Consider the following 15,031-nt stretch of genomic DNA (forward strand, 5'->3'; position numbering starts at 1 on the left):
AGTTTTCTCTCCTTCTGTTTACTGATCCTAGGGAACTCCCATGAGGCCACAGGTGCAGGCTGGTAGAGGTGTAATGGGAGTGAGGACCATGGGCATTTGTGCCACTTCAGTAACTTACGTGTACTTCCAGGGCCTCTTGAGCCAAATCTTGTATATACCACTTCAATGTGTATACCATTTGATGATGGAATGCTGCTGTGCATGACCAACTTTATGGCTTGGTGGGTCAAACAGCACGCAGTTCATGATGAGCAGCTCAGGTTGCTTAGTGGTCCATGGTGAAGCATTTGGTCTCTACTAAGGCTGAGTAGCAAGCCAAAAGATGTTTCTCAAAAAGTGAGTAGTTATCAACAGAGGATGGCAGGGCTTTGCTCCGAACTCCTAAGAGCCTCCTAGAGGCTCCAAACAGCATCCTTATCTGCCACCTCAACACCGTAGACCTGCTGGATCATATGGCCCAGGGGGCAGGGCCGCTCGTGTGGCAGCCGAGGCCTGTTGCAGAGCCTTCTCTTGTTCCAAGCCCCACTCAAAACTAGTAGCTTTTCAGGTCATTTGATAAAGAGGCCAGAGTAGCACATCCAAATGAGGAATATGTTGCCATGCTGCCTCCGAAATCCAGAGGCTCACTAGGCATTGTGCCTGTCCCTTGGTTGTAAGAGGAGCCAGATGCAACAATTTATCTTTCACCATAGAGGGAACATCTCAACATGTCTCATACCATTGGAGCCCTTGAAATTTCAGAGATAGAAGGCCTCTGAATTTTTGTCACATTTCCCACCCTCTGACACACAAACGTTCTACCAATAAGTCTAGAGTAGTTGCTAATTTTTAGGTCCAATCAGCAGGTCATCAATGTACTGGAACAGTGTCATATATTGTAGAAAAGGTGATCAAGATGAACTAAATTATGACATAGGGCTAGAAAGCTGATATACCCCTGAGGCAGAACATATACATGATCACCCAGAACCTTGCCTCTTAAAGTGTTTGATTAGGAGTACCCAATGATGGTATTTTGAGTGTCTCTATTACCACATCACACCATAAACTATCAGTACTCCCTTTACTACTGGAAATAGTCATTAGTGCCTTTAAATCTAATCAGATTACAGAACCAATTCCATAAACTCCAGAACCAATTCAGAAGACTCTTCCTGAAGATTCTATTCCTCTAGAACCACTTTTGGTACCAAAATCTGTATCGGTCAGGGTTCTTATTCTCTAGAGAAACAAAACCAATGAGAGAATGGGGGGAGGGGTTGGTAAAGGAGGTTAGGTGGCAGAGGGAGAAGGAAGGCGAGAGGGAGAGAGAGATTTTAAGTAACTGTCTCACATAATTGTGGAACTAGCAAATCTGAAGTTGGCAGAGCAGGCTAGCATGCTGGAGACCCAGAGAAGAAGTGATATTGTAGCTCAAGTCCAAAGGCAGTCTGAAGGCAGAAGTCCTTCTTTTCTTAGGGGACCTCAATTTTTCTTAAGGCCTTCAATTTGATTGGATGAGGAAACTCACATTATGGAGGGTAATCTGATTTACTCAAAGTCTACAGACTTAAATGTTAATTTCATCTAAAAAAAATATCTTCACAGCAGTACCTAGGCTAGTGTTTGACAAAATACCTGTGTACCATGGCCTAGCCAGCTGGCACATAAAATTAACCATCACAGATGCCTAGGCTCAGAGCAAGCCTAGTCACATGTGGAAAAAGTGCCCTAGCACAGAGCCAATCTGCACCAACAGAGAGCTCCTGAACTCAAGGAAATCTGTCAAAACATAAACTGAATATGCACTAAAGGTACAGAGACTTCAGTGATCATATGCACTAGGGAATAGTCTCTGCAAAAGCAGTTTGGAAAAGTCTCAAACAGAATATTTCAACAATAACCAAAAATCACAGGCATTACAAAGAAACAGGGAAACATAGCTCATTCAAAGGAAGAAGAAAAATTGATAGAAAACATCCCTGAGGAAGCCCAGCCATCAGACTTACTATACAAAGATATTAAAACAACTGTCTTAAATATGCTTAAAGAGCTAAAGGAAAACATGGACAAATAAGTAAAGGAAATCAGAAAAGCAATGTATTAAAATCAGAATATCAACAAAGACATAGAGATTGGTCAAGGGAAACAAATTTTAGAGCTGGAAAGAATAACTGAGATAAAAAATTCATTAAAGGGGCTCAACAGATGTGAGCGTGAAGAAAAACCAATGACCATGATGATAGCACAGCTGAAATTATTGAGTCTAAGGAACAAAAAAAGAATTAAGAAAAGTGAATGAACTCTAAGGGACCTGTGGGACACAAGCAGTGGACCAAAAGATGCATTATGGAGTCCCAGAAGGAAAAGAAAGAAATGGGCAAAAAGATTATCTGAAGAAATAATGGCTGAAAACTTCCCAAATTTAATGAAAGATGTCAATCTACTGATCCAAGCAGCTCAACAAACATCAAGGAGGATAAACTCAGAGATCCACACCAAGATACATTAAAATCAAACTGTCAAAAGCCAATAGGATGGCTATTATCAAAAATACAAAAAACTAGCAATTGTTGGCAAGGATGTGGAGTAACTGGAACTCTCATGCACTACTGGTAGGAATGTAAAATGGTGCAACTCCAATAAAAAAGTTTGGCAGTGGGCGCCTGGGTGGCTCAGATGGTTGAGCGACTGCCTTCGGCTCAGGTCATGATCCCAGGGTCCCGGGATAGAGTCCTGCATCGGGCTCCCTGCTCGGCGGGGAGTCTGCTTCTCCCTCTGACCCTCCTCCCTCTCATGCTCTCTGTCTCTCATTCTCTCTGTCTCAAATAAATAAATAAAATCTTAAAAAAAAAAAAGAACTACTTCTTGGGCGCCTGGGTGGCTCAGATGGTTAAGCGTCTGCCTTCAGCTCAGGTCATGATCCCAGGGTCCTGGGATCGAGTCCCGCATCGGGCTCTCTGCTCCTTGGGAGCCTGCTTCTCCCTCTGCCTCTCTCTCTCTGTCTCTCATGAATAAATAAATAAAATCTTAAAAAAAAAAAAAGTTTGGCAGTTCCTCAAAAAGTTAAACAAAGAATTATGATATATTCCCACAATTCCACTTCTAGGTATACACTCCCCAAAACGGAAAACAGTAATTCAAACAGATACTTGTGCATCAATGTTCACAGCAGCATTATTCACAATAGCCAACAGGTGAGAATAACCCCAATGTCTGTTAACATATGAATGGATAGACAAAATGTGATATATACTACAATGGAATGTTACTCAGCTTTTAAGAGGAATTAAATTCTGCTATATGCTACATGGATGAACCTTGAAAACACGTTAAGTGAAGTAAGCCAGACACAAAAGGTCACATATTGTAGTATTCCATTTATATGAGGTACCTAGAATAAATAACTTCAAAGACAGAAAGTAGAACAGAGATTACCAGGGATTGAGAGAAGGGAATGAGGAGTTATTGTTTTAGAGTTTCTGTGTGGGATGATAAAAAATGTCTGGAAATAGGTAGTGGTGATGGTTGTATATTGTATATGTACTTCATGCCACTAAATTATATGCTTTAAAGTGGGTAAAATGGTAATATTTATGTTATGTATATTTTACCACAATAAAAAGAGGAAATAGGCATATGTTAAAATCAGAATTCTGCACAGCATCTAGGTAATTTTTCTTAAAATTTCTTCCCTGAACTCTCAAAGTTCAGAAAATGTTTTTTTCAAATTTAACCTCTGTATGAAAATAAATGACAAATTTGGTCTCACACAGTCACTTAGAAACATTTATTTCAGAATGACCTATAGGACCTTATCCAGATAAAGGTCCTGTCAGCACTTCTCACAGGTTGACTCAGTTTTGTTTCTATGGACCCCCACCAGTCAAAGCAGCAAAATGAAGTTTCCTTATGAAAACTGAGGTCACCAGAAAAGGGTGCCAGGTGGGCAATGAAACCCTACTCAATCACTCCCTATTTGCAAGGTGACTTCTTTTGCACTCCTAAAACTTCTACTTTGATTCCCAAGATATCAATTTAAAAAATTAATACTTTCACACTATATAGAAACAGTACTTTAAATTGACTGATCTTTTTGCTGCATTAAGGTCCAGCAAAGCCTTAGCACTTCAAGCAAACCTACTACACCTATCTATGCTCAAGAAGTAGTTTGGCTGTGAGGAAGTGCTGGTCTCTTCTAAGCCTTTCCTCAGGACCCACACATCAGACATTCCTCTCTATTCTCCAGAGAGCACACCATGGCTGCTGTGTTCCTCTCCTTCTCTTCTTCTTTTGTTGCCTTCTCCTTATCTTTCAGCTTCTCTTTATTTAGAGTGAACTGGATTGGATTTGCTGCTGGCCGTGTCCTTAAGTAATACATCCCAGTCTTCAAACCCTACAAAGGAAGCAAATACAACTACTAGAAATTGTAAGAATACTAGGCATTCGAGACCAATGTTTAAAATACATTTCCATAAACCAAGTCAGACTGTTTTCTATACCTGAAACTCCAACTGCTCTAGGAAGCCTTTTCAAAAATGCTTAAAGAGGTAGAGTCAGACAGTATACTGTGTTCCTTTTGCCACTAAAAAAGCTTACCTCTTTGGAAATGTCAAATATTTTTGTTCTTTAGTCTTTTCTTGTTTTGATGTGTATAACTTACAAGTTTGCCTAAAACATGTCTGTCTTATAACTATTTATAGAGCTAGATTGTGTCTCTGTAAAGAACAGATGGTGACTACTTCAAGTATAAGGATCATCTTCTATTCAGTATCCCCAGTCTTGGCACACAGTATGTGGTCAATAAATGCCTCTTAAAAAAAAAAAAAAAAAATTGTAAATCTATATAAATACCCAGAAGATTGCCAGGTAATAAGGATAGAATCCAGAATCACAGGACTTTACAGTTGGCAATGAGAAGCTAAGTAACTGGCTTTTATACTGTATATCATTAAAGTGGGGAAACAAAGGATGTTTTTGAATAGTGGGTTGACGCATGTAGAAGTTTCATTCTAGAAACAGCAGCAGTGCACAAGACAGCCTAGAGCAGATACTAGAAGCAGGGAGATCAGTTAAGAAGTTTAAGAATAATGGCAGTGGAACAGGAAGAAAGATATTCAAGAAACAGTACAAAGGAACAACCACCACAACTTGGTGAGTGTTTGTATGGAGAATAAGGGGAGAGTTGTAGGTAACTCCAAGGTTTCATACCTAAGAATGAAATAATCCTAAAAGAAACAAGAAAATCCGAAGTGAGAGCTTGATCTGGTACAAAAACCATGATTTGGTTTTAACATATTGAAGTGAAAGAACTGCTAGGTGGCAATATTTAATAGGTAGCTAGAATATAAAACTGTTCTAATTCCAAAATATCCCAACTTCCTTGATTTCCTCCACCAACCTGCTTCCAGCCGTAGAAATGCATACTGGTGAGTTTGCCATAGTTAGGCTCAGCAATGTGGATGTTCAAAGATTGGCTTTGATCAATGAAAGCACCTCTTTCAGCTGCCATCTTAAGAACGGTTTTCTGTGAAATTTCCCACACAGTCTTATAAAGTTGCTTCAGGTCATCAGGAATTTCTGGTATGCTCTGAAGAAGAAAAAACAAATGTTTATTGCAGTCTGGCTGAAGAAATCAGGACAATTAACGTAATTAATGACACAAGGGTCTGGCCTTAGTTCTACTTCCTGCCAGGTCTGACCGTATCAGCATCATACAATATGATCCCTATCAAGTTTCCTAAGACGCTCACCTCTGGTTTAGAATGTTCAACGAAACTCCATTTAATTAACAAAATATCTGGCTAGTGGTAATGATTTTAAGATCCATTTTTATTTGGATTATAGCCAAAATATTCATTGTTCTAAAGGTACTTATAATAATTTATTAAGCAGCAAAAAATGACCCTTGAATTTTACAGAATACACAAGTAATCAGGGCTGTAACTCATAGACAGACAATCAAGGGAAGCAATGAAACAAACCCCTTTTGGAGTCAATAGAAATAATGTTTTCTTAGGTCTAGGGTTAATTTGCATCAAAACATACAGACTAGCTAATGCTACCATTTCTGCCAGCAAATATAGAAATGTTACAGAAATCCTTATCTGTGTTGGCAGGGAGACAAATGTTTAGACAGAGGCCTCCACCTACAAAAATAAACACTTCTTGATTCTTGGCTGCAAATATTTTATTGTTAAACACTATCTGTCGCTCTATTTTTTGGACTTTTGAGTCCTCAGTCTCCACCATATTTTTTAAATAAGTTTGACTCTAATTTCACACTTTATATCAGTGGTCCCCAAACTTTAATGCATTTTGGAATTTTAAATACCTAGGGAGTATTTAAAAAAATACTAATGCCTGGCTCCCATTTCCAGACATTCTAATTTAACTGTTATGGGGTACAACCTAAGCTTCACAATTTTAAAAGCTCCCCAACTGGTTCTAATGTACAGAAAAGTCAGAAACTACTGCTTCATATTATTGCACAAACAAGAGGGTAAAGCCTAGCTATGTGAAAATGTATATAATACTAGCACAACAATGCAGAGGTTAACATAAGCCCATATGACCACAGTGAATAACCTTTCTCTCCACTGCATGGGGTAAGTGAGAAGGTACCAATGTCCAACTTAGCTTCTAAAGAGCACACTTGATTTTTCATTCTGTACCTGGATAGAACCATTGCATGCAATAATCTGATTTTTCATCTCTTCATTCCACAAGCCCCGCTCAGTAAGATCCTTCAGTAAGTGAGGATTTACAATCTGAATAGAAAAGCAAAAAAGATGTCAAGGAATAAGTAAGAATGACAGAGCCTAAAAAGGATCACAGGCCTGGAGCTTAAAATAAATAAGATCACTGAAGAAGTATTTAACATTAAATTAGTTGGTAAATTCTATATTTTATAAGACTGAGAGGCCCATCCTACCAAACAAAAGTTATATTCCTTTAAATTCTTGATCTGTGATTCAAGAAACATGATATTTACAAAAATAAAAAGAACTAGCATTGCCTAAGATGGGTAAATCTATGTGGATTACTTCTTTTTTTCCCCCCTAAGTAAGGATACAATAAATACTTAAGAAGAAAAATTAGAAATATATCTACTCCAAACCTTACAGAAATTTATTTCAGGTAATCTGGAAATTCACAAATAAAATCTTTTAAATCAGTGGTTCTCGGGGCGCCTGGGTGGCTCAGTCGTTAAGCGTCTGCCTTCGGCTCAGGTCATGATCCCAGAGTCCTGGGATCAAGCCCTGCATCAGGCTCCCTGCTCCGCGGGAAGCCTGCTTCTCCCTCTCCCACTCCCCCTGCTTGTGTTCCCTCTCTGGCTGTCTTTCTCTCTGTCAAATAAATAAAACCTTTAAAAAAAAATTTAAAAAAAAATTAGTGGTTCTCAACCCTAGCTGCACATTAGAATTACCTGGGAACTTTAAAAAAACACTGGTGCTACCCACCAGAAATTCTAATTTGTAAACCAGGTTGAGAACTATTGTCATGGTTCCATATACTTCTTGCTTCTATATACATCTTGAGTTTCACTGTATACATCTTGAGTATCATCAACTTAAGCATCTGAGGTCATAGTATACATCATTATGATTATAGAATGGTTAAATATCTTGTGAACTCTAATATCAACAAGCTACTTTCGTACCTGACCCTCAATCATTCATTCATTTTTTTTTTTTTTTTAAAGATTTTATTTATTTACTTGACAGAGAGAAGGCACACAGAGAGGGAACACAAGCAGGGGGAGTGGGAGAGGGAGAAGATGGCTTCCCACGGAGCAGGGAGCCCGATGTGGGGCTCGATCCCAGGACCCTGAGATCATGACCCGAGCCGAAGGCAGACGCTTAACGACTGAGCCATCCAGGCGCCTCTCAATCATTCATTCTTTTAACAGATATTTGTTAGGGGCGCCTGGGTGGCTCAGTCGTTGGGCGTCTGCCTTCGGCTCAGGTCATGATCCCAGGATCCTGGGATCGGGTCCCGCATCGGGCTCCCTGCTCGGCGGGAGGCGGGCTCTCCCTCTCCCATTCCCCCTGCTTGTGTTCCTGCTCTCGCTATCTCTCTCTCTGTCAAATAAATAAATAAAATCTTAAAAAAAAAAAAACAAACAGATATTTGTTAAATGTCTATTATTAAATAACTTAGAATAATATTGGAGATAAAGTGGACTCACTTTATCAAAGCTTTGCCCCCATACTAAGCAAAAGGGACATACTAAATATGAGTTGGCAGTTACTCCCAACAACAGGCTTTTGCAAGATCTCCTGTAGGTCTAGTTGTGATCTTCTCACCTGAAATTCTCCTGACAAGACTCTGCGAGTATAGATGTTGCTGGTATAAGGTTCAATGGACTCATTATTTCCCAGAATCTGAGCAGTTGAAGCAGTAGGCATCGGGGCAATAAGTAAACTGTTTCTTATACCATACCTAAAGAAAAGGAGATTATTAGGTGCTGGTACTAAAACTACAATCTGCCAGGAAGGCAGCTACTTCAAGTCACTGCAGTAAATGCAGATGCTATGAGTGACGTCATACATGCATTAGACTCACATAATGACTTTTGAATTTAACCCCTATAGAGATGCAACTCACAGTATGAATGGTATAGCTTGCCCCTCTCCTAAATGCCTGACTCCTAAACAAAATTAGCACAATTTTACTGCTGGCGATTCTTATCATGCCATGACTTATTAGCACGTGACACACTAGCTTGCCCAAGGAAATAACAGAATGGCTGTTGAAGAGTCCCCACCTGTATCAGGGTACATTCATTCAACCCGCATTCTTTTCTATGTGCTCTATGATTACTGTGCTAAGCCCTTTCAGGAAACATAATGATGTGAAAGTGGTCAGAATCTGACATCTATCACCAAAATTCTCCATAGGGAAAAATTATGCTCAAAGTATATTCCTGACTTCCTCTATCACCTCTTCAATCATAAGTTCCTAGAGGAAGCTTAACATCTTTTGACTCTATTCACTGCCAAAGAGAGTGCTTTAAGGAAGAATATACTATCTGAACACTGAGAAATCTTCAAACTGCCCTTAGCTCATCCTTCAAAGCTCAGCCTAAGAGATGACCACTCTAGAACATTTTTCCCGACCAGGCAGAAAATATTAAATACAAAAGCCAAATATAAGTATTTCTTCTGCAAACATTTTCTATGACCTGTACCTTTATGTATACTTTACTTGTGCTACATGTCTCACCTTACTTAGTAAGTCTTAAGTTTCTCAAACACCAAGAGTTTGGTCTTTCCTATATTCTATACCTCTGGATTTATACAGTACTTAGCTTAAAGCTTCATATCCTAATGGAATCTGTACAACCAGGATCTTAATCTCACTTTGTCACTCTCTAGTTTTGAGGTATCAAGAAAACCACCAATCAACTTCATGTCTTACTTCCTCAGCAAAGTGGACAGTGATTTCCTGTCCAAAGATAGGAAAACATTTTGAAAAGTCATATATATATAATATATATATATATATAAAAGACACACCAAACTATGGAATTGTCTGTAATCATTAAAAACATTAGGTAGGTCTGCATGTACTAAGAGAAAGATGTCCAGGGCGCCTGGGTGGCTCAGTTGGTTAAGCGACTGCCTTCGGCTCAGGTCATGACCCTGGAGTCCCGGGATTGAGTCCCATATCGGGCTCCTTGCTCAGCAGGGGGTCTGCTTCTCCCTCTGACCCTCCCCCCTCTCATGTGCTTGCTCTCTCTCATTCTCTTTCTCTCAAATAAATAAATAAAATCTTTAAAAAAAAAAAAAAAGAGAAAGATGTCCAAAATAAATCTTAGAATATGTCAAGTTTGATCATATTTTTATAAAAAAACTGTGTGCATGCATCTGCAAATGTACTGAAAAAGGTCTAGAAAAATACACACCATTAACAATGGTTATCTCTGGTAAAAGGAATAAGTTGGTTTGTATTTGTTTTGTGGAACAAGTGGTTGGAAGAAGAGGTATAAAGAAGGGCTTTCACCTTCCATTTTGTTTCTGTATTTGAACTTTGCTATTCATGTATTAATTTTGAAATTTTAAAAAGTTGTGTATAGAAAAATATCCATGGTATTTTGAGGAAGAAAAAAACAAAAAATAAAATACATGTCCATTTTTGTAAAAGTTGAATTTGCATATAAATGTACCCAAACAGATTTTTAGGAGGTGGTATTGGGATAATTTCATTTTACTCCCTTTCACACATATGTTTTCCAAAATTTTCTAACATGTATTATTAAGTAATAAAACAATTTTAAGGCAAATAGATATTTTTTAAAGAGTATTTTAAAGTTACTGCTTCCTTCTGTAAACATTAAACACTCTGCATATGCATTAATCCAGAGATGACAGGCTCATGAAGAAAGTGAAAACAATTTGTTTTATTATTCATTAAGCAAAACATGCTACCCGCCCTTAAATCTTTTATGTTTATTAGCTTGAAAGGCCTTAAAAACCTCAAGTTTTACATTTTTCTTTGACAGTTTAACATATTACCCTCCAAAAGCTCTTCCAAATTCCTAACTTACTCCTATGACAACCAATTCAGCAAAAGCCATTTAGGTGCCCAAGGGAGTTAAGCAATAAATAAAAGTGAAAAACTTTTAAAAAGCAAGCACACTTGGAAATATGAAGTTTAATGAGAAAAAGAATTGCTTAATCCAGGTAGTTAAGCCCCTAAAATAAGATCAACTAATAATACCTACCATTTATTAAAATGCTTTCATTGCACCAAGCAATTTGTAGGTTACTATTCATATATTATCTTACAAAGTATTTTTACAAAAATAGTTCTGTAGATAGGTCATTTTAGCCCCACTTAAAAGAGAAAAAATGAGTTTCAGAAGTTAAAATAACACACCTAACTTCTGAAAGCCAGAATGAGAACCTAAACCCTCCTTACTTCAAAACTACCTTACATCTCTTTGCTTACTTTGCAATCTTCTCCTTGAGAAGTTTCCAGTCCCACAGGTCTGTGGGAGTAACATTCCACATATCATACTGAAGGATCTAGGGAATAAACAATGCAAACTTATGACAAATCACTCTATAACAATTTAAAACAATGACAAAAACCAAATGACTAACTGCCATTCCCCACAACCCAACAAATGTCTTCTAGTAGAACTGTGTGAGGAATCCAAGGTCCAGAGATTTCCTTGGACAAACTTTCATGCAGTCATATTGATCAAAAGCAGGCTAAGAAACCTGGCTTATCTCTTCCCCATGTCCCTGATGTGAGCCCTCAGAGGATTCGTATCATATCTACAAACCGGGAAATCCTAACATTCATAAGTATGTGGCTGAGATGCATTCTCTTTTTGTACAGTAAAAATGTTACTCCAATTTCATCTTTCTTAATTGCCTTGATCTATTTACTTAGCTATTAAACACCTATTTTCAAACCACTGGATATCAGATTTCCTAAATATCAGCAGGAACATCAGGACTAAAAATAACATAACATTTTATTTTATACAGAAGAGACTCATACTACCAATAATAAAGGCAGTGTAGAAAGCAGAATTCTAAGACAGTTCCCAGGTTCTCACCCCCTGGTGCACAGGCCATGTATAATGTCCTCCTCCTGAGTGTGGACAAGACCTGGGAATATGATGGATGTTACTTACATAATTATGGCAAAGATGAAAAGTTTCTGCAGATGTAATTAAGGTTACAAATCAGTTAACTTTGAGTTAAACAAAAGAGAGGATATCCTGAGTGTACCTGACTTATCAGATGAAAACCCTCAAAAGAGCAACTGGACTGGGGCCTTCTTGAAATGACTCTCCCTCCTACTGGCTTTGAAGAAGTACAATGTCATGAGTTCTACAGGTACAAACAAATGAATTCCGCCAAAAACCAGGTGAGCTTGGAAGAGGACTCTGAGCCTCAGAGGAGACCGCAGCCTCTATCAACACCCTGACTGGGGCACCTGGGTGGGTCAGTCGTTAAGCGTCTGCCTTCGGCTCAGGTCATGATCCCGGGGTCCTGGGATCGAGCCCCACATCGGGCTCCCTGCTCCGCGGGAAGCCTGCTTCTCCCTCTCCCACTCCCCCTGCTTGTGTTCCCTCTCTCGCTGTGTCTCTCTCTCTCAAATAAATAAACAAAATCTTAAAAAAAAAAACAAAAACACACCCTGACTATAACCTTGTGAGACCCAAAGAAAACAATGTAGCTGAGGCAAGCCTGGACCCCTGACTCAAGGAAATGGAGATAATGTATGTTGTTTTTATCTACTAAATCTAGCAAAAGAAAACTAATACAGATAGAATTCTTCTTAAGTCGCTTTTACCAATGACTAGTTCCATACAAAACATTAAAATAAAGGGGCATCTGGCTGGCTCAGTCAGTGGAACATGAGACTCTTGATCTTAAGGTTATAAATTCAAATCCTTTGTTGGGTGTAGAGATTACTCAAAAATAAAATCTTGGGGTGCCTGGGGCTCAGCTGGTTAACTGTCTGCCTTCAGCTCAGGTTGTGATCCTGGGGTCCTGGGATCAAGCGCCACGTGGGGCTCCCTGCTCAGCGAGGAGTCTGCTTCTCCTGCTCCCTCTGCCCCTCCCCCCAGCTTGTTCTCTCTCTCTCAAATAAATAAAAAATCTAAAAAATAAAATAAAATCTTAAAAAAAAAACATTAAAACAGAGTATAGTTTCCTATGGCTGGTATAACAAATTACCATAAATTTGGTGGCTTAAAATAAAAATCTGTGCTCACTTCGGCAGCATATATACTAAAATTGAAATGATACAGAGAAGATTAGCCTGGCCCCTGTGCAAGGATGACACGGAAATTCATGAAGCGTTCCATATTTAAAAAAAAAATTTTATTCTCATAGTTCTGGAAGCCAGAAGCCCAAAATGAACATGTTGGGAGGACTCTGCTCCCTTCAGAGGCTCTGGAGGAGATTCTGTTCTTTGCCTCTTCCAGCTTCTAGTGGCTATCAGCATTCTTGGGTTGTGGATGCATTACTCTGACTTCTGCCTCCTCCTCTTCTCTGTCTCTTGTAAGAACTATTGTCACTGGATTTAGGGCCCACCTGGGTAATCCAGGATAATCTCATTTCAAAATCCTTAATTACATCTGCAAAGACCCTTTTGAAATCCAAAAAGTTAACACTCATAGGTCCAGGGATTAGGATGTGAACACATCTTTTTGTAGGCTACCATTCAGCCTACTGTAAGAACTTAGAGGCAAAAAGAAATTTCATCCATATACTTACTCCTCTGCTGACTGGAGAGCCCTCATAGGTTTCATATGGGCCATGCTCCTTGGCCAGGTCACAGCTGGCTTCCAAGGCTCCATAATAAATGGTTTCAAAGATCTGCTTATTCAGTAGCTGGGCTTCTGGACTCTCAAAAGGATACCTCATCAGAATAAAAGCATCTGCCAGACCTTGTACCCCGATTCCAATGGGGCGATGGAGTTTATTTGATAAGCATGCCTTTGTGCCAACAGATTTAGAGAAGAAGGAGACATTACTGAACAGAAAAGGCAACACTCTGCACCAAATGATACATGCTCTTTTTTTTATCTCTGTTTTCTCACACCATTCCAATGACAGCCGTTTAAATGATGACTGGCAGATCATGATATGCTCCCTCCAACTTGGATTTCAAGAATTACCAATAAGCAGAGACCTCTATTCATACCTCTGGGACAGGGTAGTAGTTAATATCAATAATTTTATTCAAGTTTCGGACAATGACTTTGGTGACTTCAGCCAGCTTCTTAAAGTCATATGTGTGTTCTGATGTGACATACATATTCAGGGCCAGGGAAGCCAAGTTACAGACTGCAACCTGGAATGCAAAGAAAAAGAGTCAAGAATCACACAATTTTTATTTCTTCCCCCTGTGTCAATGACGACACCATGTAAGCCTCTAACACTATAAAATTTGTATCTTTATCTTCTCCCTCTTCACCGTTCATTTCTAAATCCCAATACCTATCCACGTGTGAGTTGTAACATGCACCAGTGAAACAGGTAAGACAGAGAATCTGTGTTCCATAGTCCATGGCTCTACTACCAGACAGACCTCCCATCGTGCTCTAATTTCGTATGTGTATCTGTCTCAGTCAGTAGATGTGTGCTGTCCAGTACAGTAGCCACTAGCCACATGTAGCTATTTAAGTAAAATTAAAAATTCAGTTTCTCAGTGGCACTAGTCATATTTCATGTGCTCAACAGCCACCAGATACATTTCCATCACTGCAGAAAGCTCTTCCAAATTACACATTCCCACCTTACTCTTACTGAGATTCTGATAAGTTCCTAACAATAGGGTATCAAATTTGTGAATTTTGCAAAAGCTCTTCAGGTGATTTTCCACTACACTACACTAGGTGGTAAGCTTTTTCAGGAAAGAAACATATCTTATTTAACCTTGTATTTTTAGTACTAGTACCACATCTGGTACATAATAAATGCTTACTAATGCTGAATGAATACACTTCCTTTTCCATTTTGGACTATCTTAACCCAAAATCTCAACTCCTCTCACCTAGACTCCCTCATGCCCTTCATATCTAACTCAATTCTACACATTGCCTAAGTACCCAGTTTTAAAGCATAGCTCAGATTGCATAAGTCTGATAAATGCTAGGGAGAAAAATAAGGCAGGAAAAGACAAAAGGTTTCTAGGAATAAGGACAGAAGGAATGCCATTTTTAAATAGAGTTGTCAAGGAAGATCTCACTGAGAATGAGACATACGAACAAAGAACTGAAAAGGGTAGACCGCAAGCCACGTGGCTATCTGGTGGAGGAGAGCATTTTAACATTCAAAGTAAAAGGCAAAAATCCTGAAGAGGGAATGTGCTTGATATACTTGGAAATTAGTAGGGCTGGAGCACAGTGAGCAAGGGGGAAAGTAACAGGAGATGAGATGGGCATACTCAGTTGTGCATGAACCCACAGGGCACTGTAAGAATTCTGGATGGAAATGAATGAAGTACTGATACATACTACAACACAGATAAGCCTTGAAAACATGTTAAGTGAAAGAACCTGACACAAGAGACCTGA

General features: G+C 39.0%; 1 protein-coding gene and 1 non-coding gene across 2 annotated transcripts in view; one reads left to right on the forward strand and one right to left on the reverse strand.

Annotated features, from left to right (window-relative positions):
- Nucleotides 1–3,752: 3,752 nt before the first annotated feature.
- The window catches only part of RRM1 (ribonucleotide reductase catalytic subunit M1), a 33,580-nt gene continuing 22,301 nt past the window's right edge, over nucleotides 3,753–15,031 (reverse strand). The window contains exons 13-19 of the mRNA XM_034994980.1: nucleotides 13,657–13,806; nucleotides 13,227–13,448; nucleotides 10,936–11,012; nucleotides 8,289–8,424; nucleotides 6,654–6,749; nucleotides 5,381–5,569; nucleotides 3,753–4,375 (exon numbers count right to left, since the gene is read on the reverse strand). Coding sequence (XP_034850871.1) covers nucleotides 4,190–4,375; nucleotides 5,381–5,569; nucleotides 6,654–6,749; nucleotides 8,289–8,424; nucleotides 10,936–11,012; nucleotides 13,227–13,448; nucleotides 13,657–13,806 — 1,056 coding nt within the window. The 3' untranslated portion in view covers nucleotides 3,753–4,189. The remainder of the gene's footprint in view (nucleotides 4,376–5,380; nucleotides 5,570–6,653; nucleotides 6,750–8,288; nucleotides 8,425–10,935; nucleotides 11,013–13,226; nucleotides 13,449–13,656; nucleotides 13,807–15,031) is intronic.
- On the forward strand, nucleotides 12,714–12,820 carry LOC118004345. Its single transcript, XR_004677540.1, has one exon. It is a non-coding gene; the product is annotated as a U6 spliceosomal RNA (small nuclear RNA).

This window comes from Mirounga leonina, unplaced genomic scaffold (genome assembly GCF_011800145.1).
Source record: "Mirounga leonina isolate KUSES-001 unplaced genomic scaffold, KU_Mleo_1.0 Mir_92, whole genome shotgun sequence".
NCBI lineage: Eukaryota > Metazoa > Chordata > Mammalia > Carnivora > Phocidae > Mirounga > Mirounga leonina.